Source organism: Numida meleagris, chromosome 14 (genome assembly GCF_002078875.1).
Source record: "Numida meleagris isolate 19003 breed g44 Domestic line chromosome 14, NumMel1.0, whole genome shotgun sequence".
In the NCBI taxonomy this organism is placed as follows: Eukaryota; Metazoa; Chordata; class Aves; order Galliformes; family Numididae; genus Numida; species Numida meleagris.
In genome coordinates this window covers 389,499-417,288 of record NC_034422.1, presented here as the reverse complement: position 1 = coordinate 417,288, position 27,790 = coordinate 389,499, and the positions used below count along the sequence as shown (strand labels likewise).

The 27,790-nt window shown below is 43.4% G+C and overlaps 2 protein-coding genes across 13 annotated transcripts in view; one reads left to right on the top strand and one right to left on the bottom strand.

Annotated features, from left to right (window-relative positions):
* YDJC (YdjC chitooligosaccharide deacetylase homolog) overlaps nucleotides 1-20,575 on the top strand; it is a 23,574-nt gene extending 2,999 nt beyond the window's left edge. The window contains exons 2-11 of one of the 12 annotated variants that reach the window (XM_021413444.1): nucleotides 6-228; nucleotides 674-808; nucleotides 1,567-4,091; nucleotides 4,612-4,784; nucleotides 13,180-13,339; nucleotides 14,385-14,484; nucleotides 15,272-15,449; nucleotides 18,265-18,429; nucleotides 18,928-19,078; nucleotides 19,827-20,575. In XM_021413444.1, coding sequence (XP_021269119.1) covers nucleotides 4,627-4,784; nucleotides 13,180-13,339; nucleotides 14,385-14,484; nucleotides 15,272-15,449; nucleotides 18,265-18,429; nucleotides 18,928-19,078; nucleotides 19,827-19,853 — 939 coding nt within the window. In that variant the 5' untranslated portion in view covers nucleotides 6-228; nucleotides 674-808; nucleotides 1,567-4,091; nucleotides 4,612-4,626 and the 3' untranslated portion in view covers nucleotides 19,854-20,575. Of the gene's footprint in view, nucleotides 1-5; nucleotides 229-673; nucleotides 809-1,566; nucleotides 4,092-4,144; nucleotides 4,505-4,611; nucleotides 4,785-8,040; nucleotides 8,194-13,179; nucleotides 13,340-14,384; nucleotides 14,485-15,271; nucleotides 15,450-17,520; nucleotides 18,430-18,660; nucleotides 19,634-19,826 lie in introns of those variants that run through there. The other 11 variants (XM_021413440.1, XM_021413436.1, XM_021413438.1 and 8 more) reach the window with 11 other exon arrangements.
* On the bottom strand, nucleotides 20,310-27,790 carry UBE2L3 (ubiquitin conjugating enzyme E2 L3; the record flags this gene model as incomplete). The annotated part of the gene is given in 3 exon segments (XM_021413449.1): nucleotides 20,310-22,378; nucleotides 23,737-23,923; nucleotides 27,695-27,790. Coding segments are annotated over 3 exon segments (438 nt in total), but the record flags the coding sequence as incomplete, so codon positions are not given.

Here is a 27,790-nt window from a genome sequence, read left to right as displayed (position 1 = left end):
TCTAGACTCTGAGGAAGGGAAGATTTCCTTGAAAGTTCTGCAGAATCCTGCCTATCTGTGTCTAGTAACACTGCCGGTATCTTCCAAATACTCTTCTGAACGATGGTTGTCCTTCAAAAAAGTGGCATCTCCTCTCATAGCTCCAAAAGAATTATCTCGCATGTCCATTCAATCAGCTGAGATTTTCCAGGATGGTTTCAGTGATGATGAGGAATGACAACAATCAGAGTAAGTGATCTTACAGATTACATCCCACATTTAGTAATGTTACTGAGAAGCAGGAATGGGCAGGCTACGCATCACCTCAAACCCAGTCATAAATCACAGATTCTATAGCTTAGGTCACACTCAAATATTAATTTTTACTCCACATTAGACACTCTGAAGGAAAATCAGCAGCAGAGAGAAAACAATCCACTGAAATTAAGAAGGTGGATTAAAATTCACTGTCAATGAGTGGTGAACATCAGTAATTATAGACATACAAAAGGCTGGTCATTCCTCACCTAGAAGCTGTGTATTAATAGACACTAATGAAGGTCAAATCCTGTCTTTAGCTACAAGCTAGTGTCAAACTGCTGATAATTTAGTGAATTAAGGATTAATAAAAATGCATCCTTGATCGCCGTGCTTGTAAGAAACACCATTTGTGTCTCCCTGCACCTATATGCAGTCTTGCTGAGACCAGAGACCTCCTGTGTGTGTCAGGGAGGGTTTGAGATGTGCAGAAGGAAAAGGACCAGAACAGAAGCATTGCAGTTTGCTCCGTGGGACACATCCTGCAGCAAGCTACTACTGAGCTCTCCAGGTGAGCGCCTCTGAGACCCCCAGAGCACCAAGCAGCCTGCCAAGCCAGAGGACTGCCCCGCAGCCCGGTGGCAGGCGAACAAGGGACGCGCTGCTCGGCTCGGTCCTGTCGCTTTGCTGTTATTGTCAATTACGCTGCAGGAGAGCCGCCCCTTCCCACAAAATGGCGCCCATATAGGCGGGCCGCTTCCTCCCCGTGCAGCGCCGTCCGAGCGGGGCCGGGAGCGCAGCGCGCCGGGAGTTGTAGTGCGGGCCGGGCAGGCAGCGGCGGGGCGGGGGCTGCTGCTGGGGGTGTCGCATCCCGAGCATCGTAGCCTCATGGGAGCGGGTTTGCACCCGTACCCTGGGCCCGGTGCCCTCCAAGCACTGTCTTGTACCCCTGCCCTGGCCCCACACAGTGCAGAAGTTCCCTAGAAGACCAAGGTGTTCTGGCTTTCTGTCTCACTGTGGACCAGACACTTAGTGAATTTTAAGCCTGGATATCTGGAGTCCAGCTCTGCTCAGTTACGCTTCTTTGCTTCTGTTTACTCGAAAGGTTTACTCAGGACAGATGCTGAAAAATTACAGCTAATGAACAAATGCTCGTGCAGCATTCTTGCATGTCCCCCGTGTCAGCCTCTGTGAGAGTCCGCTCAGTTTCCTTTCCTTTCTGCACTATGCCTTGCTGCAGTGCCCTCCTCCATCCCCTTCAGTTTTGCATCTGAGTTATATAGATCGTTCTGGAGTCCACACGATCAGAGCCATGTGAATCTCTTGCAGGACCTATACCTCTGCTGCGAAGGAGGTTGAAACTGGCCAAGGCATTCCACTGTTACTAAATCAAGACTGTGAGACAGGTCGTGACCATGTGAACAAAAACATCTTTTTTCCCCCTCAGAAAACAGACTTCTTTACAGTCATGAAAAGACCTTTAACACTTCTACAGTAGCCACTGCCTTTCCAATAATTTTTAAATCTTTCAGGGTGGAGAAGAAAAGAAAATGCTAACATCCTTTCATTTAAAGTGGATTTTACTTCATTTGATTCAAACACCTTGTTTTTTACATTTCACACTTAGAACAAAATTTAATGTTCAAGGATAAGAAAAATGAAGTTCTACTGTGCTACCATTGTAATCCCAAATGAACTAACTCACTGCAGCTGAGGGAACAAGAAAAACATCATGCATGTTCTATGTCAACAAACAGTTTGATGGAAGTATTCGCATTTAGGAAAGGCTTTTGTGAAATGCAGGAAGCCTCTAAATCTGCTACTGAATAAATGGAAGTTTGGGGAAAGAAACTGAAGCTCAAAACCAGTGAAGCACCAGGACTTGAGGATGGAGAGAGTTCTTACTAGCTTCCGTGACTAAGGTAAGGTTGCTACAAGATGCTGCTTGTGCTTAATGCATATCCTGGCTCATGGAGTTCCACCAGAAATGCTGGCCAATATTCTCATCCATTACTTTAAAGAAGATGGGAGTGTAGCCAGAGAAAGTCTGCCTTGCCTTTCAGTTCCAGGTTGAGTCCATAAGAGGCTTTCCTCTGGACTGTGCAGGGGGTGAGCTACAAGGGTTATTTTGTCCATCAGCAAGGACATACGGGCTGCAGAGGAAACATTGTGCTGGGGTCCGAGGAGCATGTGGCACAGTGACAGGATTTGCGTCACAGGATGGAGAAATGGAGAAATGGGAATAAAGTCAGATAAGAAAAGCCTCCAGGAACTTCATTCAGTGATTAAGAAGGATGTTACTGTTAATAACGTTAAATGCACACTAAGGTTAAGAAGGTCGAGAAGCCAAGCTTTGTCTAAGATTCTTATGTAGCATCTCTCACCTATGCGGAGTCAAGCAGCATTGACAGTATTAGAAAAGAGGCGGAAGATGCCAGAGTTTGCATTGGCAAAGGGAAGATGTATCTGTTTTTGATTCATGACCTTACTTCAGAGCCATGCTGATTTAATCTGTTAGAATAATAGCCCTCATCAGTAAATGAAGCCTTGGGTGTCTGAGAGGTTCATCTAGAAGAGGAAGCAAGTAGCAGTGCACAAATATCCACTTGGAAATGCCAAGGGCGTTGGAAATCCTTACAGAACATGAAAAACTTCTGTAACAGAAGTACACTACTGTGAAATGATGGCAACACAGATATCGCCAGATTTAGCAAGTTCTCTAATGCTTTTTAATCTCTCTCTTAAAAAAAAATTCTGTACAATTTTTCGATGAGAAAGGAATCTGGGCAGAAGACCTCCCACTTTTGCATCCCCGCTCCCCAGAAGTGGTTAGTAGCAACCCTCAATTCACAGACATGTTATCCCAGTGCTTTCTGAACTACCACCCTCTCCCTGCTCCAACATCAGTTTCTTATTTTTCCTGCTATAATAGGAATGGCTGAATAATTTGAAATAACGTTACAGACTGAGACGGGGCGTGTTCTGCTTTGGTGGAGCTTCATTTTCTCCTCCTGCAGGCTAAAACGCAGGCTGGTAAAATCTCCCACTCAACATTTCTGAATATTCGGTGCTTTCTTTCACTTTCATTCTGGTAGATCAAGAATCACTTTTCTACGGTAAGGAAAAACAGCAGTTCAATGCGAGGACAAGCAGGATTTTACGTGCAGCCTGTTGGAACTGGCTTACATCCAGCCCTGAACGACAGCACGTGTTAGGAGCTGCCCTTCCCAGAGCTCTTGTTCTCTCTGCCCTCCCCCAGTCGGGAGCTGAGGGCTGTGGGGACTTCCTGACCAGAGTTCGCTGAAACGAAGTTCTAAGACTAGAGAGTTCACGCTGCCAGCAAGTCGAGGAGAAAGATACAGGTGGTACCGTGGAGCTGTATATTCGTGGCATTGTTGGGACGATTCGTTCTGCACTGGAGCAACCAAAGAGCGTAACGGAATTGCAGCACCTGCAGCCGCCGGCACGAGCCTCCCCACAGCTGCGCTGCACGCAACGCCTGTACCCGCCGAGGCCAACCCGGAGCGCCCTCCGGCACCGCTCCTCGCCCCAACGCCGCCTGGCTGAGCGCGGGGACTCCCGCTTCCTCCCTGCAGCCTCCCTCCTGCCCGCGGGGCCGGGCCGCTGCTGCGGGCTGCGGCCGCCAGGGGCCGCCGGCGGAAGGCCCCGGTGCTGGCAGTGCCGCGGGGGAGCTGCCTGCGGGGGCTGCGCGGCGGCGCGGAGAGGGTAGAGCTCCGCCAGCGAAACCAGCACCCCCCGGAGCGGCGGCGACGACCGGGAGCGCTGCGCGCGCGGCGGCTGCGGCCACGCGGCCCTGGCGGCGGCCCTGGGCACGGGAACGGTCGGGCGAGGAGGTACGCACCGCCCGGGAGCGGGTGGCGGGGTGCCCGTGTCCTCGCGGGGACGCGCCGGTGCTGGCCGCGCTTGGGGCCGGCGGGTATGCCCCAGGAGCTCTGCAGTTCTGCCTCCTCACTTTGGGCACTGCGGGCAAGGGTATGAGGCTTCGGAAAGGAATTTGAACCGCCTGACGCGCCCTCAGTCGATTAAACTAGCGCACAGAGCCCCTGACCTCTTACGCAATTCAACATAGTATAAGGTGCGGGCAGGCCTCTCCTTCTGCAGAGGAAGGCTCTGGAGTTCTCATTTCAGGAAGGAGGCATGATGTGAACCGAGCAACCACGCACCAGTCCAGCCCAGCTGCTGTGCAAACTGTGACAGCAGGCAGGCTGAAGTGAAGCAGGAAGGGTTCGTTAAGAAATGAGTCACGGTTGGGTTTGATCTTGTTGAGCCTGCCTTTACCTCCTTGCTTCTAATTTGCAAATTGCTAATTGTTCTAATTTTCCTTTTTTTTTTTTTTTTTTTTCCTTCCACTAGCCATGATCTCTAAGGATGTTTCAAGCAAAACTAATAGTAACTGGAGATGACTTTGGCTATTGCCCTCGGAGAAACCAAGGCATCGTGGAGTGTTTCCTAGCTGGAGCTGTATCTAACGTGTCCCTTCTGGTCAACGGAAGTGCTGCAGCAGATGCAGCCAAGCTGGCAAGGAGGTAAGCTACTTTCTTTAGTTCTTTTGCTGACAGCCTATTCAGACTATCGCAAAGAAAGTCAATCCTGTAAAGCTGCCTGTTTTGTAGCCCCAGTATGAGCACTGTATCAGAACCCAGGCCAGCATAAGAAAGCTGGATTCTGGGCATCTTTACTAACATACTTCATATTTAAAGCATTGACCTGTAATTCATACCCACAAATGTGACTCTTCCTCTAGAATTATCCACTACACTGCCCATTCTATTAAGGTAGTAGGAAACCGCTTACAGTTCTACAGTTCGAGTTTGTTGGATTTTCTTTTCCCATACTTCTGAACTGTACCATTGGAGTAAAAGTCCACGCTATACTTTCAGACCAAGCTGCTACCCCTAAAACTACTGGGACATAAATGTACAAACCTTTAAATCTAATTTAATTTGGTGCATTTGGACAGGTTGAACATAAGGGCAGCCAGGCTCTTTTCAGAATTTGGAAAATGTATGGTTCTGTAAAGGCTCAGCAGAAAACTTGGCTTTTTCAACCAAAAAGTCTTAAAAAAAAAAAATCAATATTTCTATTCATTTAAAAACTGATAAGTCCATTTGTGAAACAAACAAAATCAAAGCAAACAAAACCCCTCACTCCACATAACAACAACAAACCCGTGACCAAACAAACAATTCAAAACCAAACACCACCATCCCCCCATAATACCTCATATCTGTCTTGTACATACCATCTTTGCACCTTCATAAATTTTTCAGAAGTTTGCAGCACAGCTGACTGTGTAACAAATCAGACAGTACACGTTGTTCTCATGGGCTAGCCCAGCAAATCCTTTAATAGGAAGTGTAGAAGGTAAAACCCAGCTAATGCTTTTAGCTTCTGGGTGGGCAGGCACTTTGAAGTAGGAGCATGTCCCAGGGCAGTAGGGCTGAGAAAAAATTAGGAAACCAGAAAAGGAAAGGAGCTGTACTGGGACTAGAAACACCGAGACTTTACACTTCAGATGCATCTTCTGCAAGGGATGATGTGGTGAGAGCCCTGGTATCCTTGTTCTCCTTGAGCATCTCTTCCCCCTTATGACTGCTTTTTGAGGTACTTGGAAATTGCCCGCAGCTTCTCTGGTGAAAATGAGTGTTGGGTTGTGCAGGAAAGTCAAGGTGTGGTGGTAGCAGCAAACTGGTCTTCTGTTAAAAAGTTTGGAGACGGCTCCCCTCCCAGTGTTTGTGTGCCACCCTAGGCTGATGAAGGGAAAGGCAGCAGAACTAGGCAACACTGTTGACATACCTAAAATCCTGTTAGTAAGTAAAACAAATGAAATGTAAAACAAGGAGATAAAGCCAGCAGTTCTCTCAGACATATAGGCACCATGAAGCCCTTTAAGCCCCAAAGCTCTGGTAATAGCTTTGCTATTTTAGCTGCAGTCTTTAGCAGGCTTTTAAATATAGAATCCACCTGGCCTCATTTTCATAGCTAGAATGTAGGCTGTATAATCGTTTAAAAAGGTTTAAAAAGCATCTCTGAATCCAGGTCATGACACTTGTGCTGACAGCTGATATGGGTGTTTAAAAAAAAAAAAGCTAAGTTGAATGGTGAGTGACAGCAGAAGCTGCAACCTGCTGCTGCGTTTTGCTCTTCTGGGGGGTAACTTTGAGTTGTACAAGTGAATTAAATATATTTACATCTACTTCTGAGAATATAAGCTGGGTGACTTTGGAAACATCTGTTAGCACTGAAGATTAATGAGCCAGGTTCTACAATTCCTCACTTGTCTGTAATTTCCTGCAGCTGTGTTCAATCCTGCCCATGCGTGGGGAAGTGTTTGCAGGTGTGGGGCAAGGGATTTGTCTAATACAAGTCTCAAATCAGGTGGTGCTAGCATACCTATATTAAACAGGCATCTGAACATGTAAATAAATAAAATCATGTCACCCCTAAGACATACAGGCCAGATTTATTAAAAATAACATTTAATCTTCATCTTGTGGTGCCACAATACAAGAAAACTAGGAGGGGGAAAAGTATAACTTATTGCTTTACTACCTCACCACTCTTATTTCCTCTTTCCCCTTCTTGACGTTGTCCCCTATCTCATTATGAATGCTTAAGTTTTACGATGTTTTGTGTTCTGTGCCCTGTTTTTTTCCCCGTTTGTGTTATCCCATAGCTACCCAGCTAAACATGTACCACGCCCACCTATATATACATGCACACAAATGTTTCACTCAGTAGCAGAGCTTTCAGCCTGTGACTAGACAGTGGTGTAAGCTGGGAGGCTGGATCCATCACCAACTGAAAAGAAGCTTGAAGTAAGCGGCTCGTGCTTTCCTGTGGTGCTTTCCAGTGTTGTTGTGATCTTTTGCACACGTGGTGCCAGGATTGTCAGAGTGCTGGTGGTTTAGTGATTGTGGAGATCCTGTGTGATTCTTGATAAACTGTGGCATGCTTGCTTGTCACTCCAGGTCTTGAGCTCTCCTTACCCGGTCTTCAATTAATTGCACGCAGGGAAAGCTAGTTAGCAACAAGAAGGCTTTTCTTGCAGGGTAGTCTTTTTAAAGCACTTTGTGACTCCCTGCATCCTTCAAGAAGAAACACTGTTCCTCTGGAATTCTGTTATTTCCTGCATTTTCCCAGAAATTCTGTAGGCTTCTGGGGATACCATCTGTTGCCCTCTGTTTTGATTAGAAGACTTGGCAGAAGTCTGACAGTAGTCAGCAGATGCTTTTACCAGCTCTAACGCAAACTAATTGCAAAACAGCAGAACCAAGGAGTCAATAATACACCTTTCCTAACATTCAGGCTTTGGATTTCGGGCTCTTCTTATTCACTTCCACAACTGGGCTGAAATAAAGGATCTGCTTATTACAGGCAAAAGTGTAGTTTCTGCAGAGGCCTGATTGATTATCAGATGGCGAACGATAACAATTGCTAGAACAGTGCACAACTGGAACAGCAGAAGGAAGAACAGAATTACTTTTTGTTGTCAGTAACTCGAAAAGTATTCTCTTTATGGGGCATAAGACTGAAGCGATGTCCTGGTTATCTAGTAATATGATCTCATGTATTTATCAAGGCCCACTTTAAAGTCAGACAGTGTTCTTGGTGCTTCTTCCAGAGCCTTTCCTAGAGATTTGAAGGGTTATTTTGTTAACAGAACAGGTGTCTTTTATGTAGAAACAAATATGGAGATGGCAGAAATACAGACACCTACAGCTGTTTTCCACCCCTTACCAGCACAGTTGTGACTGTTAAAACCCTTTTCCTGTTTTCTAGGTGATTATATCCAAACACTTGATGAATAGTGACAAATTTTAGAACACAGCTTCAGTCTTCCTGTTTTTTGTTTTGTTTTGTTTTTTTTCCCTTCTCCTCTGATTATATGTTGAATCTCAACTACACAGAAGCTGAAGCCCCCACATCATCTGGGTACGTGTAACAAAAGAATCTAACAAAACCACATTTAATTGCTGTCTGTGTTTTCTCTTTGTTTCCCATCAACACTAATTGCAAAATGTGTGTGTAAATTGTGACTTAATTCTGACCCTCCCAGTCAATGTCTGATTAATCTAGAAGTCTCTCGTGTTTCTCACCACCTGCTTTATCAGACTTCTAATCACAGGCAGGCAGTTCCACTGTCAAACTGTGTTTGGATTCAGGATAGTGTGCTGAGTTCTTAAACTAGAATCCCAAATCAGATTGATTTCAGTGGCAACAGCACTTTTTGCTGATGTGAGATCATGGACAGTGGATCTTCAGCTGACACAAAGATTTGATTAAAAATGAAGTCAAAGCCTTACACAATGTACAGAACCAGTTCTTAACACTACAGAGGCTTTGAAGTGTTCCTGCCTGCAAGAATAAGTCCTTAGCAGTAACAGAGCAAGCCAAGATAGTATTTGATAGGATCCCATTAGAAAAATACTGCTATAGGGTGAATGTGGGCAGTGGGGGAAAACAAGCAAACATGCAAATGCCCACATGGAAAAACTAAAATGTGCTTTTCACATAGAGCTTTTGTTTGGATTCAGACACTTGGATATTTACTGAAGCAGGATGTCTGGATATTTATGTGAGGCCCTTAATTGCATCACTCTTGGTCTGAAACCCAATAAGCCAGTGATTTCCCAGATAAGAGTGCAAACAGGATGTTGAAGGTGGGATCTATTTACCCATCAGGAAAAAGAATAAGTGTCCTGCTTATCCCAGAGTATGCAGCCTTGAGCAAAGAACTGCCAAGGGTGTGGGCTTAGGGAAATCACGTAATTCCTGCAGCTATTACGGCAGCTCCCAGCAGCACAGGGACTGAACAGAGCCCATGATATGGCCAGGCAGGAGCCAGGGCACAATTGCTCATCTGCCAAACTCAGAAGTGTGCAGCAAAGCTGGCAGCATTTTGAAGTGACTCAGTACAGGGACACAGTCTCTGAGGACCCTTTACCGCTAACTGCAATAGCACAAAAGCCCATTGCCTCAGCAGAGACATTTGTTCAGAGCGCTTGTGTGGCAAAATAAGCAACTACTTGAAAAGGAAGAAGTTCAGCTGGTTGTATTTCCTATATCCCGTGGGCGTCCAACCTTTTGGCTTGCTTGGGCTGCACTGAGTGAAGAGGAATTGTCTAGGGTTGTATCTACGTTGGTTGCTTCGCAAGTAATGCCTCCTGATTATTTCCATGGAAACTACAACAGATATAAAGAGCAAAATAACTCTACTTAAAAGAGCAAATTCTCAGCCAAAAAACATTTCTTCAACAGTCACCACGCCTGTGGTAACATCTATGCATTCTTCAGGACAGCAGGAGAGGCTTGCAAATACCTAGACTCAAGCCTCCAAAGAGGTTGTAGAAGGGTCATTACTGCTTAAAACAGCAACCAGAATTAATTTAGAGAGACCACCTCATAGATTTGTCTCAGCATTGTTTTGTGTTGGCAGTGGTAGCTGTTACTGCCGTTCTTTTATCGCAGAAACTGTTGCTTGAAGGTCAGTGCTCATCCTTTTAAATTGTATATTGGGTAGAACAAGTAGCAGTTAGATTTGATTGGAATGAAAAGCAGTGCAAATTCTGCCCTGTCCATAAAGTCTTAGGCAGAGGATTGGTTTGAGGGCAGACCCACCATAGCTGAGCTCTTCTTCCAGTGTGGCATCACATGCTAAGCTGCTTGAGGTATTGATCTCTGCTTCAACATTTCTGCCCGTAAAATAGCAGATACTTTATTGCCTCTGAAAAGGTCTGGGCAGCTATGAAATATGTTCGTGTAGGGAAAGTTCCCTTAACTTGACTTTTTTTCCCTGCCTTTTTTCCCACTCTCTCCTACAATGCAGCATGCCTTGCTATTGTTCTTTGGTTACAGAAACTACATGTCTCTCATGAGGGACACTCCAGAGTACTCTGAAGAGGTAGTCCAGTGTGTTTAATAGCAGAAGGAAGCCTGCAAGTTCAGTCTTAGAGGCCAAGCCTCTGGGCAGAGCATGATTGGATCCCAGTCCTTGAGGTGCAGTCCAGGTGTTACCACAATCTTGGAGTTTTGCTCTCGTTTTCATCTCATTGCACTTAGGGCTTCAGATACTCGTGCAGTGTCAGAATTGTTTAGGATGAACACTGAGCCATTGGGCATGTGGTGCTGAAAGGACCATCACCTGGCTCATTGCATCCAGAGAAAATGCATGTATTTGGGAATGGGAAAATGCAAGCTAGAAGCAAAACTCTGGTGTGCCCACTGAGTTGTCCACCTTCTCGTGTCCTTAAAGCTCTCCTGGCGTGCTTGCTTCTGTGTATCTCCCACAGATGAATACTTCTTCAGAAGTTTCTCACGTGCTGTGTTTTGAGTTTTGGCTTCAGTGCCTGTATCCCAGAGCTATTAAACACTAACAGTTCCTCTTTAGATGCCTCAACACCAGTAGTCTCTCAAACAAGCCAGGACTAATTCCAGGAGAAAACTATTAAGATACTCAGCTGGTGTTCACCAAAGCTCTGAAACATGCTCTAATGTTACAATCAGAGTCTCCCCTTACAGTGAGAACAGGGCCAGCTCTCTGCACTTCCACATTCTGCACATTCCCCAGCTCCAGGGCTGGTTTCAGCTCAGGCAGAAGAGCAGTTCTAATGCAGTGCAGCACAGTGCCTGGCTCCTTGGTGTCCCACACCTGTCAGAAGAGCTTGCCTTTTCCTGAAAATAGCTTTGCTCACAGCATTGCACAATTGGAGGTAGTTCATTTGATGCCCCTGGGAGACAACGCTGAGGGGCCCAGCTGTTCATTTCTTGCCCTGCTGCAACACAAGAAGGCAAGTGCTCAACAAAAAGTCTTCCACCTGCTGATTAATGGTAACACATGAATCCTTTTCTTCCATACAGCAGTGGCTGTGGTGCAGGTAGTGCTATCAGCTGATGTAGTCAAAGCTTCCCAGAGACAGGATAAAGAACCTGGGATTTCTAAAAGAACAAGTTCCCCCTCTGCCTTTGGGCTCATGCAAAGTACACAGCAGATCATGGGAGGAAAGGGATGTTCTTCTGCCTCAGCAGTTCTTCACTGTGTCTGCCTCCTGCCCTGCTATCAGCTGCCCATGAACTTCTCAGTAGAATGTTTAAGGGGCCCCACTCCCAGTGACAGCATCTTCCAGTTACTGCATTAGCAAGGAGTTCATGTGTTTGTGTCATGTGCTCGTGCTCCTGCTGTGAAAGCCAGATGGACATTTATCATCAATTATACAATCAGATGCTGCTGCAGAGAAACCACAAAAATCAGAAAAGCCAGAGGGGACTTTTTTTTTTTGTATCCCATCTCTTTTGCACCACTAAACATACATTCAAACTCCCTAATCGTACAGTGGAGAGACATGAACTCATTTTGTTTCACAGAGCTGTCCATACATTGAGCAGGAGCAGGTACCTAAACCATCCTCCTGGAGCACAAGCCATGGAGGAACCAGGAAGAAAGAATTTAAATCCTGCTAGGTTTTACAACCCGAAGGAGCTAACTTACCCTGACCTGCTCCAATCCATCAACAGTCCTTCTGTCCCCAGTAACTTGGCACTTCACTAACCAGCTTCAGGGCAGCAGCTTATTGAGTCAGAGAGAGGATGTCTTGAAAGAAGTTTCAAAGCATCATTTTGGCTACCCCAAGAGAATTTCGGAGGTGGTAATGAAGCTCAGCACAAGTCTGAGCACCTGCAGTTCCTGCTCACATTGTAGGCGAAACCACAGCACGCATCAAATGACCACCACTCTGCAAAGCCTTGTGGCTGACGGGAGCTCTGTATGCATATAAGCTCTATGTTTTTTTACTTTAAATATTGCAGAATGCAACTCAGTAACAGCTTGGACCCTTGTGAGTCCTTAGCTAGGCTCTATGCTCTGAAACCACTGATGTCCCTGTGCTAGTCCTTCCCCTGTGCTAGAGTGATGCGATTTTGTACAGCCCAGCTTGATCATCTGCAGGGTTAGACAGAAACCTGCCCACTATCGGCCATTTCAGCTGTAGTCACTTGCACCTGGTTACCCTTAAACTCAGAAAATATTTACACTTGTAACCGTTGCTATTGCCGTAATAGCTGCCTTAGGCACTGTTTATGTATAGTTGGATTCCACTTGCAGGTAGATTTGGATGAAATTGTCAGGTAAAACTAATGTTTTATAAAGGCAGCATTTTCAATAGCGTAAGCTCTAGAGTTAGTAAATTGTTTTCTAAAAGAGTTGCTGTAGCAGAAATGCTAAGTCATGGCCTGAAGCAGTGATGGAGCACCTGGTGGGAAGGCAGGGCCAGCCCAGGGGAGCTCAGCTGCAAGCAATGTGCCTGAGTGATTGGAAAGGGTGGAGCCAGGATCCCCCCTTCCCAGACCTCTTTTAAGGGTTGGCAGGAGAGGGAAAGGGATCTCACTGGAGATCCTTGCCTACCCAAGGCTTTCCAGAGGTCAGCGAATTTTTTTGTTTTGTTTCTGTGCCTATGGCTGCTGCATTTGGGCTTGTTCTCATTTACTGTAGCCAAAGATTTTGCCACCCTGCTCTTACTGCTATACTTTCCATCATGAGAGTGTTACAGTTGCGATGTTCAGATTTCTCTGTGTCAGTCACTAGTGACTTCAGGACAGATACTAACACCATACAGTTAGTTATAGCTTTTAGTATAGATATGAAATTTATTCTGAGATGTCTTATGGCTGCTCTCTCCACGTGAGCCAGGATGAAAACACCGTTGGGGAATATCACAGGCTGGACAGGTTTGTTATCTGGAGATATTCTGCTCTGGGCTGGAGTGTTGTTCTGTTTTCCTTTCTAAAAAAGAAAAGATCCAATGATGCATACTAGTGACAACAGCACTTTGGACTAGTCCAGATCTTTCACAGAAACATCAAGCTTTTGATGCAGTAAGGGAGGTAGAGGTACAAAGTTTAAGGGGTATTTTATTCCTCTTACAGATACAACATCCCCATAGGACTGCATGCCAACCTCTCTGAGGGCTCCCCTGTATGTGAGGTGCTCAAGACAAACTCTTCTCTGATCAACGAAGATGGATTTTTCCATGGGAAAATGGGATTCAGAACAGCTCTATCAAAAGGCCTCCTAAATATGTCGGAGGTAGGAGAAAGCCACGTATGTAGCAAAAATGCTAAGTCACGACCCTAAGCAGTGATGGAGCACCTGGTGGGAAGGCAGGGCCAGCCCAGGGAGCTCAGCTGTGTGTAATGTGCCTGAGTGACTTGGAGGGGAGGAGCCAGGATCCCCCCCATTCCCAGCCCTCATTTAAGGGTTGGCAGTGGAGGTGAGGGTATCTCACTGGAGATCCCTGCCTAGCTGAGGCACTGCAAGGGTAAGCAGCTTTTTTCCCGTTCTTCTTATGTCTGCTGCACTTGGGCTTGTCCTTGCTTGCTGCAGCCTGGGACTTTGCCACCTTGCTATTATTGCTGTGCTTTCCATTGCTTTATAGCATTGCACACATACAACTTGCTTTCCTGATACAGCTCAGCCTATGCTTATTCCAGCACATAACAGTTGAAGATCTTTTTGTAGGTCACAGCTGTGAGCATGCTTACAGGTGAATCTAGGCTGTGTTGGCTTGGCATCTGAAGTTGGCTTTCTGTGTCTTACACCTAATGCTGCTAAAGCCTCTGCAGCCTTTGAGAACTCACTCCTCCCTGCTTCATTAAAGCATACGCTAATGTACTTGTTAACTGCTTATCTGAGGAGGCAGAAGAGATATTGAAACAGATACCTGTGAAGAGCCTAGAGATCAATAAAGGGAAAATGCCGGAGAAGTTCTGAGTACGTTCTGTCTCATCTTGAGGGGCTTTTGTTCTCTAGGTAAATATCTGGTTTTGCACTGTTGAGCAAGGATGAGTGTGTTCTAGTGACCAAAATTGCCTTTCAAATTAAAGGGAAGTGGGTATTCAAATATCATAGCTTTTTTTAATTAAAAAAAATCACAGCATCAGCACCATCTATTCAGCCAGAGCCAGAAGGAGACCTGTACGTAGGAAGGATGCTGGGCAGTCCAGCATCGTTGCACACCCAGCACCTTATGCCTTTCGGTGCCAGATCTCAAGTACTAGCAAGCAAGGTCTCCAGTACCCATCTTGTACCCTCCTGCTCTCAGCCTTTTCTTTAACCCTTTCCTGCTGTGTAGGTGAAGCAGGAGCTAAAGGCCCAGGTGGATCTGTTCCATGAGCTAACAGGCCACCTACCTCCTCACATGGATGGACACCAGCATGTTCATGTCCTCCCAGGTAAGCAGATGCTCTTTTTTTTTTCTTTTCTTTTTTTTTCTCCAGCATTAAGCAGATAAGAAGAAGCCCCCTTCCCCCACTCTTGCCATGGCTCCCTGGGCAATAAATCTTATAGGATTTATGTGAGGCTCCACAATTGCAGCTGAGTGCTCCCACCTGGGTCGTATTAGTCTCTGAGATTGAAGCCAGTAGCTCTTTCAGGTGCTACAAAAGCTGTCCTGTTGGTTGTATTTCTATTCCAATCTTTATCTGTGGGTTTCAGCATGTTTTTCATATGTATATCATAGGCAAGTACCAGCGTCTCAGTTTTCCAATTAAGATCATTGTTGTATAGAGATGGAAAACTTGGCAGAAAAAAATGATCAGTATTTTCCTGTGTTAGCACTCAGCTGACTCCAGATGACATTGCTCTCGGTAATTCACTGTCTCAACAAATATCACAGAGACTTGGTGAAGAATGTGTTCCCAATAGTACAGCCACCTCACGTGCACTCTAGGACAAGGCTCCCAACCTCATAAGAAGAGATTACTGGACTAAACACTCAGTGCTGAAGGGGAGATGAGGCACATACAGCAGGTGCTGAATGAGTCATGCTTTCAGATATTTCCAGTTTAGAAGGGAGCTTTGATCCAGATGAACAAAACCATTTCAGCGGAAAAGCCAAATGAGATTATATATATATATTTTTTTTTTAAACACAGAAGGGAAAAAGATATCTGTGCAGCGGTGTTCAGGGGAGGTGAGTTGGTTATCTAGTTCCTGACTGAAGTGTCTCTTTATTTACAGAGGTCAGGCATGTGTTTGCAGAGGTATTAGAGGAATATGGAATTGAATACACACGTGTCCCAATAGAGCCAGGCCTTCATAACTGTGACTGGATTGAGCCATCTCTGATGGACTTTTATGTGGGAGTAGAAGAAGATTCTCTTAACACAGTGGATGTGTTTACAAAGCATGGAATAAGGTAAGACAGGCATTACTCATTCTTTTTGTAGTAAAACTTTAAGATGTTATCAGGAACTGATAACAAGACCTCTCTTTCTCCTTCCAATTTGGAGCTTACAAGGGAATTCTGCAAGAGTACAAAACCTCTGGAGATGCTATGGGCTAGTGTGCAGATTTGTTTGAAAAGGGATGACACACTTCTCATCTGGAAGAATGAGAAGTGTTCTTCTCAAGGTGTTTCTCAGCCTTTCAGTCTCTTGCTATTGCAGATGCCAGAGTAAGAGTAATGCTACTTGATAGAAGTGTTAGATATGCTTCAAACACTGGAACTTCGGGAAAGTTTTCAGAAGATAACTTCTTACATCTTTGAAGTGAAGTAGTAGAGAATGGGTTTTAAGTAGCAGGAAATCAGCTAATTAAGAATCACCCTCTGTTATGGGGAGGCAAGAAGATCATAGGGTGTACAGTGCCAGAGCAAGTGATCACTGCTTTAAAGCAAACAGTCTTGTCAGTATCCTGCAAATCTTAGTTTTACAGATGAAAGACTCTTCAGCTGAGATCTGTGCAGTTACCTGCCCTTGGCTGATGTTACTTTTCATTACTTTCTCAGTCTACTGAAAGTATTATCATCTTGGCTTTTACATTAAGTTGTGTATTGATATAGGCTGGATGACAGTATCACTTGCTCTTGACTAGCAGAAGGCCAGCGTTTCGCTGTGCTCTTTCTAGGCAGAGCGCACAGACTGTACTAAAACAGCCCATTTCTGAGAAAGAAGGGCATGGCAACTCAGTGAGAAATTGGGGGAGATGAACCAACCTTTCAGGGCAGCTTTGTGCCAGGGACAGTGCTGGGGAATTTGGTAGAAATCTTGCATGGTCCAGGGATCCCCATGCCACCCTAGGGGCCATGCTTTGGTACCGCTGAGAAACTACTGCCCCAGGATCCCCCCTCAGGCTGGAACTCACAGGGCTGCCGTGGGAGCTGTGCCTTTATACCTGTTTGGCACCACCCCGACAAGTGGGCACCTGTGGCTGCCTCCTGCCTGGAAATGCTGCAGTGGGTCATGCTCCACCTCTGCTGCTGTTGAGAGTGAGGAGGAATAGACTGCTACCAAACAAACATGTAACACAAAGAATACAAGGGAAATGGGAGGAGGATGATCAACTGAAGTCATAGAGAAACAAACACAGCCATTCCATTTCTGCGTATGTGCAATGAAGTACTGCACTGAGCTCCCAGAGCAGAGTTTGTGATGCTGTAAAGGGAAAGACTCTGCTTACTGTGTAACTGCAGGACTCTAGCAAGTTTAATCAGTTTACGGTTTAAAAAATGTTAACTCTTTTCCCCAAGTGCTGTGAACATCACATCAGAGCATTCAGCTGGGCTTATTCTTGATCATACAGGTGAAAAGTCCAGCCCATTTCTTCAAAAGCTTTCTCTCATTCTGTCCTCTGACACCTCAAGGACACCTGCACATCCTTCCTGGGCTTGAATGTCCCAAAACAGAACTGCAGTTTGCAGCCAGACTTGAACAAAGGATGGTGCTGAAGCTACATAAGAAACAGCCTCTAGGAGGTGTCCTTGTAGCTGTACTGTCTCTAGTGGCAACAACCTTGGGTCCAGTGCTTTGTCTCCTATATGCTAGGAGAAAGATATGTTAGCAAGGTGGTTTCCATTTTAGTTATCTTTTTTTTCCCCCCATAGTGAAGGGCTATTATTTGGAGATAGTGATTATCAGGTTTTAATTGGTCTGTAAATTAGTTGATAGTGGCATTTCTCAGTTATACTCTATTTGTCCCTTCAGTGCTAATAACGTGCACCCGTGAGCTCTCAGATGCCACACAATTCCAGTGCTATGACAGCATACATTACCAGACTAATAACAGAAATGATAGTGCTGGGGATCTGCTGGGACTTTCTGCCAGACTGAAGAGCTGCTGTTCTAAACAGTATCTTGATTTTTGATAAGGGATGAAAAATCATTATTGGCTTGTGGTTTTGGTTTTGATTCCTCATCCACTGGACATAATGCACTCTTGCCTAACTACCTCATTAGCATTAATATCTGTGTTCCCACCTCTGGCTACAGGTGGCCAGACATTTACATAGGTTTGAGTACCATGGGCAAGAACATGTCTGTGAGTGCCATCCGGAATGCCATTGACACCGCCATTGTGGAGTTCATGTCCAAGGTGCCTGCGCAGCCAGCGCCACAGCACAGGACGGTGACAATTGAACTGATGGTGCACCCGGGGTACCCTAGCGTCCCACCCATCGGCGGCTGTGGGGAAGGACCAGACGATTTCTCACAGTCCTGGGAGCGCCTGCATGAACTCCAGATGTTAATCAAGCCGGAGCTGCAGAGCCATTACAAAACAAGGAACATTCAGCTTTGTTCATTCAAAGATCTTTAAACACACATATAAAAATACCTATGTTTGTACTTCAAGGATACACAGTTGTGAACGTCCCCAGAAGCCAGGCCACCGTGGCCAGCCTCTGTAATACCTCCCAGCACAGCTGAGGGGAGCTGTGCATGGCCTGGAAGTTGCGTGAAGCCTTTTGTGGAAGGTGAAGCTGCTTGTGAGCAGCGGCACGCTGTACTCTGGGGGTACGTAGCCTGGTACTTCAGAACAGTGCCCTGTGAGTGCAGTCATATTCCGTGCAAGCCCTCAGCCAGCACTGCTTAAGGCTCTTCCTATTTTTGTTGCCTCAGCATTGAGCCATCACAGGGGAAGATGAGTGAAAGCTCTTCAATACAAGTGGTTTTTTTTTTTTTTTTTTCCCCTGGGTGACTTTGCAAGCACAGCAACTGTTGCCCCGTCTATTTCAGTAACTGCTGCATAGAAGAGCTCACCAGCAACTGCCCACTGCTTTCCATGAGGAGCGTGTGGTATGGCTGTACCAGCTATCAGCAAGTTGTCAAGGGGGGAAATTCCTTGTACCTTCTGTCCGCTTTAATTCCAGTCATGAAAGCATTTGAACTTCAGCCAACCCCGTAAGTACTGATATGTTGAACTGCATTTTAAGATGTAGAGCTGTCACTGAGTCATGACATTAATGTGGGGAATTTTTTTCAGGCTGATGCTCATTTTCTGTACAAAAGCTGTCTACCTAACATCACTTTAAAGCGTTTAAAAAAAACCAAAACCTGAAAATAAATTAATATCGCCATCTCTGTTTCTTAAGTAAAAAACAACAAAAAAACCCAGGTATTTTCCTACTGCAGTGCTTGAAGAGACTTGTTAGTTGGAGCTAAGAAGCACTCAAGCATCTGTTCCATGAGGGAGGGCCTGCAAAGTGCGAGAACAGCGCTGTGTGTTGGTAATGGAACCGTGCGACCATGCCCGCAGGACTGGGGAAACTCTTGTTCTGAACAAACACAGAAAATATCATCGGGGACACCTGATAAAATCTTTTCTCAGGCTCTTTACTAAATCAGGGTAACAGACTTATTTTGATCAAAGACCTGCTTTGCTCTGCCCCTGCTACGCAGAACTGTGCCGTCCCTTGGTAGCAGCGTGTGGAACCGGGTGAGAGCTGCCCTGCTCTCAGCGCTACCCGAGGGCGAAGCTGAGGCCGCGTGGACGACGGACTCGAGGGCGGCAGCGCTGCGGGGCCGGACGGGGCAGGGCGGCAGGAGACACGTGAGTGCCACCTCGTGGCCTTACTCGGGCAGCAAAGCAGCTTTGCTCGGAGTTGGTCCCAGCTTTCTCTGGGACGTGACCACGAGCTGATGGATATTTTAAAACCGTAATTTAAACTTTGGAACTGCACAATCATTAGTGAATTTGCTCTGCTCACGATCCTTAGGACGTAACATAGCGCAGCTTGTGTGTGTTTTCTTCTAGCGGAACATGGAAATGAACATGACAAGTCTTACTAAGGAGATGTTAAGAAAAAAATACTTTATAATACCTTGTTTTTAAATGAACAGAACTGAAACCCAACTTTTAATTTAAAATCAGTTTTAAATGGAGAAACGAATACAGAACTACCAAAAGAGTGCTAAGTAAGTAACCTTCTCATTGCATAAAACGCGCAGAGGAGGAAGTTTCTCAGGGGCTGGATGAAAGCTCCACCTTCGGCATGAAGCTGAACTGAAACGCGCAAACAGACTATAGTGCATGAACAGCACTGTATAAAGATACGTGAAATATGAACATGAAATCTCTTAGAAAATAAAACCATACCACAACAGCTTTGAGAGCGATTTTTATTAAGGTAGCAGAATGGAATTGCAGAAAGCCTGTACCAGTGGTGGTAGTTTCACCAGTATGTTTTTATTCTGGATTTTAAACTGCACGTTTAGAATTCAGCATGGCTTAGGGAACCAGAGAGCGCGAGAGCTTGATTTCCTGAGTTAACAAAGGGTTTGATTTTTTTCCACCTCAGACTGCAACCACACAGCACAGTATTTGATCTTCATCTTCCTTGGAGAGGGCCACCTACAAACAAAAGCCATTGCCTATGTTACACTTCAGCATTAGAAATCGCGTTATGAAGAACACACGAAGAACAGTGACGGTAACGCTTGTCTTCTGTGTGGTCCTTACGGAAGAAACGAGAGCAGCCAGCACACAGCACTGCTCACAGCCTCCACCCAACTGAAGCGCCTCCAGCTACACAGCTCTTCCTGGTTCCTGTCAAGAGCACCCAAGCCACACCGAAATAAATGCAGTCTTTAACCTGAGAGGCTCACAACCAGAAAGCAGATTGTTGAGTAGTAATGAGGGCAGCAAACTAGTGCTACGGTTGTTTTTAAATAATAATAATAAAAATAATGCAAATTTAAAGAGAGTTTCAATTGCAAACAGACATGATCAAGAAGTACAGTGACTTGTCTGAGGCAGAAGTTACACACTGCAGTTCGACAGATAATTTGGCATTATTTTATTACGAATCTGAGTAAGCGTGAAGGAAACAAAATCAGTACCAACTTTCTGCAACCAAAGACACAAAGATGTGAAAAATTTGGTAATAGACAGTGCTCTCACAAGCCAGGAAACACTTAGGAAAGATAAGTTTCCGTAAATAAGGTGAATGTGGTTTAACTTCATTTACCTGCCAAAGAATCCCTCCAAGACCACTTAAACATGAAATTTCATAGCTCCCTAACTAATAAAAAAATTACTTTCAACAGAGGTGAGGTACCGGGCTGTCATTGTTCACACTAAATCCAAAATAAAAGCCGGATGAGAAGGGCAAATGAAGGAATAGCAAATATACATTAAAAAACAAGAGATCTACAGCTTGATGCACTAGTTCTGCAAGGTCGCAAAGGTAGAGGCTGTATTAAAACTGATTTTAGGAGTATGGACAACCATCTAGACGTGAAGGATTTTCTAATTCAAGTTCTTGCAAATCAAAGTGATATGTACTCTCAGCTACCTATGGATTGCTGGAAATCTGTTTACTCAGTAACATACTGAAGTTCTACAGCTGGGGAAGGAGAGGGCAGTTTGATTGTATGGCAGTTTGATTGGAGCTACAATCACACTGTAGATTTAGGATACGCAGGCAGAAGAAAAGCAATAGACACGGTAAAGGGTGCTCAACTCTGAACAGAAAGGGCATCCTTCAGCATGCATAGGTGTGCCTGGAGCAAAGGGAAGCAGCTCTGCCCAAGTCAGAGTGATACTTGAAGTAGTCATTAAATAATCTAACGTGTATTTTTAAAATGTAGGAACAGGAGCAGTGAAGTGTATCCAGCTTATTGCTTAATCCTACTCTCATACTAAATAGTATTTTTCAGTAATAACTGTACAGCAACAGGGCAAGGAATGGCATGAGTGCCATGCCCTAGAACATATCTCATATGCATTTGGATGAAAAAAGTATCACTAGCAGTGCTAACATTTAGTATTTGAATTTGAAATCAACTCCATTCTAAAATACCAACTTTTTAACTCATTACCAGTTTGTTATTTTGGTGTACCTCGTGGTCCTCCATTTCTGGAACTTCTAACCTGGTAGCACTGTTGTTCTGTGCACGTTATCCAAGCTCACTTAAGTGAACTGCTCTTGAGAATCCACGGGAAAGGAGTTTGGAATCACATTCTACCACTTGTTTGCTGCATATGTACATTTTTTCCAAAAGCCGGACATAAGCCATATTCTAATTCAATAACGCACACAAGGAATTGTATTTCCCCCTTTAATAAACATTTTGTGGTAACATCAGCCAAATTTACATCAGACCTGGACGTTATTTCCAATTGTATTTGTGGGGTTTGTTTTTATTACGGTACAAACTGAAGTTAAGGGGAACTTGCAGCAAGTCCCCCAGAGCACAGTGCAATGTTTGAGGAGGAGAGTAAACAAAACTGCCAAACACTCAATCACTTTCCGCCAGAAGTGGGATTTTTTTCCTAAGACATCAGTTTGAGGAGGGGCAAAAATTAAATGAACTCAGGATAGTGGTAACTGCAAGGAAAAATAAGAAATGACAGCCACAACCTTTTCAATTTAAGGGCAGAATATAAGTCTAAGATATTTTTGATAAATTCTGACAAAAAAAAAAAAAAGAAAACAGCATACTTTAAAGTATATTGAAGCAGTGATTTTTAAACAAAGAAAGCAGAACTAGAACATCTTAAATTTTTAATTCTTTCTTTACAGGCTATCTAGCCCACTTTTGATTAAGAAAACTGTAGAAAGTTAGTAACAGCCACAAGTAAACACCGAAAGGTGGCACTTGTCAATTTTCCATAGAGTCCTGCTTTACGGGATGTCTCAAATGCACTGCTCCGATCTTCTATCACACGTTGCTGACATCAGTTGTGTCAGATTTTAGTCCACTGGTCGCTTTTCACCATATTTCTTTGTAAACTCTTCAGCGTTCTTACAGAATTTTTTACGGTCCTTAGAGTATTCTTCAGCTAGGTCAGCCCGCAGGGGATGCTCAGGCTGTGGATCATTCACCAGTGCTATGAGGGACTGGATTACTGTCAAAAGAAGTAAGAACGCTGTCAGAGACTAAGACTGTTAATCAAAAATAAAAATATATATGTATATATATAGAAATGTAATCAAAACTCCCCAGTAAGAAAATAGCTTTAACTGCATTTAAACGTACCCCAATAAATCTAGGGTATTTTCAAGAGCCAAGTAAGATACCGCACAAATAAGCTATCGTAATATGCCAACATTTAGTTCAATGACCACAAATACATCGGAAAAAAATCACATCTGTAAACAAAACCAACCACCTCTGAGTGAAGACCAAAATGCACAACACAATTTGTCACCCCCTGCCCAGCCATATGAAGGGCAGGATGCTTGGTAATTGTGATCTTTGCTGACCTATTTAACGGACTCTTTTTGGTGCTGTCCCTGCTTTCTCCCTCAACATTCAACTGTTTGATCTTTTTGAAAATAAAAAACTGTTTTGTTTTTGGGGTGAGATGATGAAAATGTAAATGTGGAGAAGTTTACAGAAGAGAAATCTTAACTACAGCGTTGTCCACTATCAGGAACACAGTTCAGGAGAGAACAATCTTAACACAGAGCGTGGAAGATGAAAGTACTTTCTCCTGCATATCAAACATCGGTGTCACTGAAGTCTTTGCACCAGGTTAAACTGATACTGATTTGCATTCAAATCACTATTAAAACATGCAGTTTTTGCAAGGGTTCTTGCTTTAAGTACAGTAATAAGCATTTAATATCACGTTTATCATTACTTGCCAGAAACCATGAAAATTTCACCCTAACTAATAGAAGCAAAGAGAAGACTTAATCACATCACGCTCTCAGTCTGGCAGAGAACCTGATGAGACTTTTTTCCTTAAAATATTTAAATTCTTATCCAAAGACACTCCACACAGTAAGCCTCACAGCAGTGATCTTTTAAGAGCAAAGAGTTAATTTGTGTTATGATTTTGTTTTTTCTTTAAGCAAACAAGCCAAACTACCTATGAATTATATAGTTACTTTTTTAAGAAGAAACACAAAGTAACACCCTCCCACCAACATAAATGCCTATTTTTTTTTTTTAATTTAAATTTACCAAGGACACGACCTTAATGAATTCCTCAGTCATTAAGAGTTCTGTGGTTTCCTGGAGGTGGAAACACCACACGTCAGTGTCATTACCTTATGCTCTAATAACAAAACGAAATACCAAAAGAGTTGCATGCTTTACTCACAACACATATTCATGAGGCAAACCTTAGGAAAATGGATAAACCAGAAAAGCAGTGACGTGCTGACAAGCTAAAATACTGTTTGCTTCAAACACACAATACAAAGTCTCTTAATACTTTTTCTTCCCCCCCCCNCCCCCCCCCCCAAGGAGTCCTACCTTGGTCAGTTTTGGTTGCTGGCTTCCAGTTTTCAGCACTAATTACTGGCAGACAAACCTGCCCCTTTTCATCGATGTTAGGGTGATAGATCTTTGTTTTAAACGTAATCTTAGGAGGTTTGAATGGATATTCTGCTGGAAAGTTGATTTCGATTCTGAAGGCTCCTTTGTCATATGGAGGATTGTCCTGCAACAAGATGACAGAACATAAAGAACCTAGCATTCTATAACACACAAACTTTAAGTAAACGCATGTTCCAGGCTTCAGTCTATTAAATAACCTCTTCCAAAGGCACTTTTTCCAAAGACGTTCCTGCATTTATGAACATCAAAACTAATGTGGTAACGAATAGACAATACAACCTCTATCACCTTTGTATTTCACCGTGGAAGATGCAGACTACCGCTGTTCTGAAGCTGGCTGACATTTCTGCTAGTAGGAAAGCAGCCAACCCCATTTACTCCATGCTCAGAGATCTAATAAGTATTTTTATTCTCACACTTATTTGGATTTTGAAATACACTGTAAACCCTTTCTGATACACAAACAGGAAACCTCACAAGGATATTGGTTTCTCTAAACCTGCTTATTTTGTCAGTCTCACAACATGGCGGTTCGAACAGCAAAGCAGTTTGATTTGTCAGATTCCCATAAACATTCTGAGTACCTTTTTGTGCTGACTACATAAAAATCTGCTGAGCATTAATTTGTACTAAAGATAGATATCCACTGCATCTGCTGATGAGAACATTCTGAATTCGTATGCAGTTTTAGCACCCACTGTTATCAGATAATTTTTGATGGAGTACGATGAGAGAACTGTGAAGCAGGCAAAGATCTTTCAACTGCTGGTACTATTTCAAATGCTAACTGCAGAAGAAAGGCAGAAAAAAAGCTACTGCTACGTTTAAAGATTATGAAAATGGCATTCTACAATGAACAATAACAAGGACACAAAGCCTCCCAAATACTTGAAGAATTAGTGTTTCCAGTTCCTGTTAAGTATAATCATTCTTCATTACCTATCAGACCATTTCCTTCATTCAATTCCACTCCAGAGGTTAAAAACATTTTACGAATACTTCGGGTTGGGGAGAACTCTCTTAAAATGTTATTCAACACACAACATTCAATTTTGTTTGTATCCATATAGGGAAGTCTGGTTGTGCATTTCTAAGAAGTAACGCATAATTTTTTGAGTCAAGGGAAGAAATAACTTGAGTAGCTTAAGACCACTTTTTAAGTTCAACAAATAACTTTCTGGCTGTAGTGGCAATTTAAGTTAATGCCCTCTCCTCACACTGTTCACTTTGTTCTTACCTCCATCACCCACTAGAATGGGTGAGGATGTTAAGTGAAATGCTCCAGGATCAGATCTGGCTCAAGAATACCCATTTTCTGCTTGACTCTCAGTCAGAACAGTTTCTCACCATAACTCACCAATAAATTTTAACTAAAAATCTAGGTAAAACAGTTGCTCATCTTTTCAACAAACAATATTCAAGAAATTCATTTCCAATAATTTGTTACATTTATTTTTATACTGACAAGGTAGAGAGTCTGAATTATAAACGCTGAAACATAGATAGCTAACACTTGACTTGCATTCACCTGACATATTTTTGCTCTGCACAGGTTTATCAGAAGTGTTTGCTATGGACAAAGTGAAGTAAAATTCACTGTAAACCAGCAGCACCTTTTACAACAGCCAGGAGTCTCACATCGGTGTTTGAAATCAAACAGCGCTTTCTCAACATAGCGGGCTTCAGCTATACCCTATCCTACAATTTAGGACAGGAAAACATGTTGACAAACCATCTTCAACATGCTTCTCAACTGAAGAAGCACTGAAAAACAAAATATGATGCACAAAGGTTTTTAGAGCACTACTTCTGCATGAACACTGTCAAAATACTAACCTTCATATCTTTAATATTTTAATTAAGAAGCAAACCAAAATAATGCCAAGTTACAGAGTTTGATAATCAGTAACTGGTTAGTCTACTAATGACACAGTACTTGTATCTCAAACCCTCAGCGAGAACAAAAGTGGAAACAGCATGTAAAGCTTCGAAAGAAAAACGTGGGAAAAAACCTAAAACCACCGCTACCACCAAAAAAAAAACCCAAAACCCCACGCCTCACTTGCAACCAGTTCATATTTGGTATTTTCAAGCCATCCATCCCAGCATAGCAATAGCTAAAAAAGAAAAAAAAATGCTTCAGAGGAAGCATCGCTTATGGTATTTCCTAAAAAGAGTAATCTGCACTACTCTTTCAAAAGCTATGACATATAACTATTAATTGCTATAATAAGTGTAGATTTCATGACAAAATTCCCTCTTAACTACACCAGTAGAGAATTTAAGGCTATTTACCTTGCAATAAAGCACAATATAAACCAAAAGGCAGGTAAGGAGTGTGGTTTATTGCAATGATGTTTCAACACTTGCAATGTGAATCTTTGCAAAGAAAACCAAGAAAACTCAGTTACGCTCATACTCTGGTAAGTAAGAACTATTAAAAAAATAGATGTGGTACCCCACATATTGCTAACTTTAACAGCAGCAAACCAACATTCTGGTGTTTTGCTTTATTAGCCATGTTTACCAACCATACATCACTTCAGAGTATTACCAAGATACTAACTCGTTACACGTGAACCACAAATATCGGAGTGGCTTGCAAAACACCGCTTCTCAGTTAAATCAAATTTTAGCACCAAATCCTACTTGTTTTATTAGGAAGAGCAGACTCAACCACTCCAGGGAATTGCTCACAGAATGTGAGTAAACTAAATCTGTTCTACAGCACTTCAAGTTCAGAGGCCTCACAGTGATCTTAGCAGAGACGACATGATCCAAGTTTGGGATTGGACTTCAGCTATGAAAGCAAAGGCAGTGCCAAAATGATGCTTCAGTTTCTTTCAGAATAATTTACGTTGGTCAGGAGACCAATTTTAGGTAGTACCCATGGAAAAGCAGAAGCAAAGACCTAGACTTAAAAGTAGCTGATGTAGTAAGTGAACATGAGCCATAGCAGTGGAAAATAAAGGGAGGTGAAAATCAGTGCGACCAAGGAATTCAACATACTAGATTCCTGCTATCCCCCTTTGTAACAAGTCCCTCTCTATCTGACTAATACAGTGGTTATCTATTTCTATTATGCTCTTAAAAAACAGCAGCATTAGTGTTTTTGGAAGTGATTAATGCCTAAGGAATTTCTTTTAAAGAGCGCACTTGTAAAAATCCAAACCTTTTCCTTGCATCAAACTTTTTCCAACACTATTTTTTTCCCTAGAAATGAATATACTCATTTACAAACAAAGCACCCCAACCAACCAAAACAACCACAAGAAAACAACATACACCAAAATCTACTGAGGAGCAAATGAAGTATTTCATAACTCAGGCATTCTCCTACAATGATGTAGATATTGTACTTTCAACTTGAGATAAACTACAGAATTCACCTGCTTCCCCTTTCCAGGACCCTTCCCAAGCAACCCCGTGCCATCACTGGGTCTGCAGCCTTTCCAGGGGCAGCCATTTGCTGGACCAGACCCACAGTTATGCAGCATTCAGCCAGGTGTTAATCAGAGTTGTCCAGAGCCCCTTTCAATATGTATAGATTTTTCTTCACGCTACTTCACCTACTAACATTATCAGACACTAATAAAACCACACAAGGCATTCACATGAATTGAGACAGAAAGATTACAATATTTGCCTAAGACTGTATAAGAATTCTAAAGAGGGCCAAGAATTAAATCCGTAACCACCCTTCACTGCCCAGAAAACGGCAACTCTGAAAGTCAGCATTCACAAAATGAAGAAGTCTTGTCAATGTCCAAAAGCTATCTAATGGTCACTAACAGCAGTGCTAAACGGATTTATGGTACAAATGATCAGCACTTTGTTATAAAGCTCATTAAAATAAGGAGTATTCCATACTCACAGGAACAATAAGCCCTTGCCAGGTCAATAAATTAGCTTCATCAACCTGGATGTTACGGAAGTTTTTCATTCCACATTTGCGGATTTCTTCAAGCTC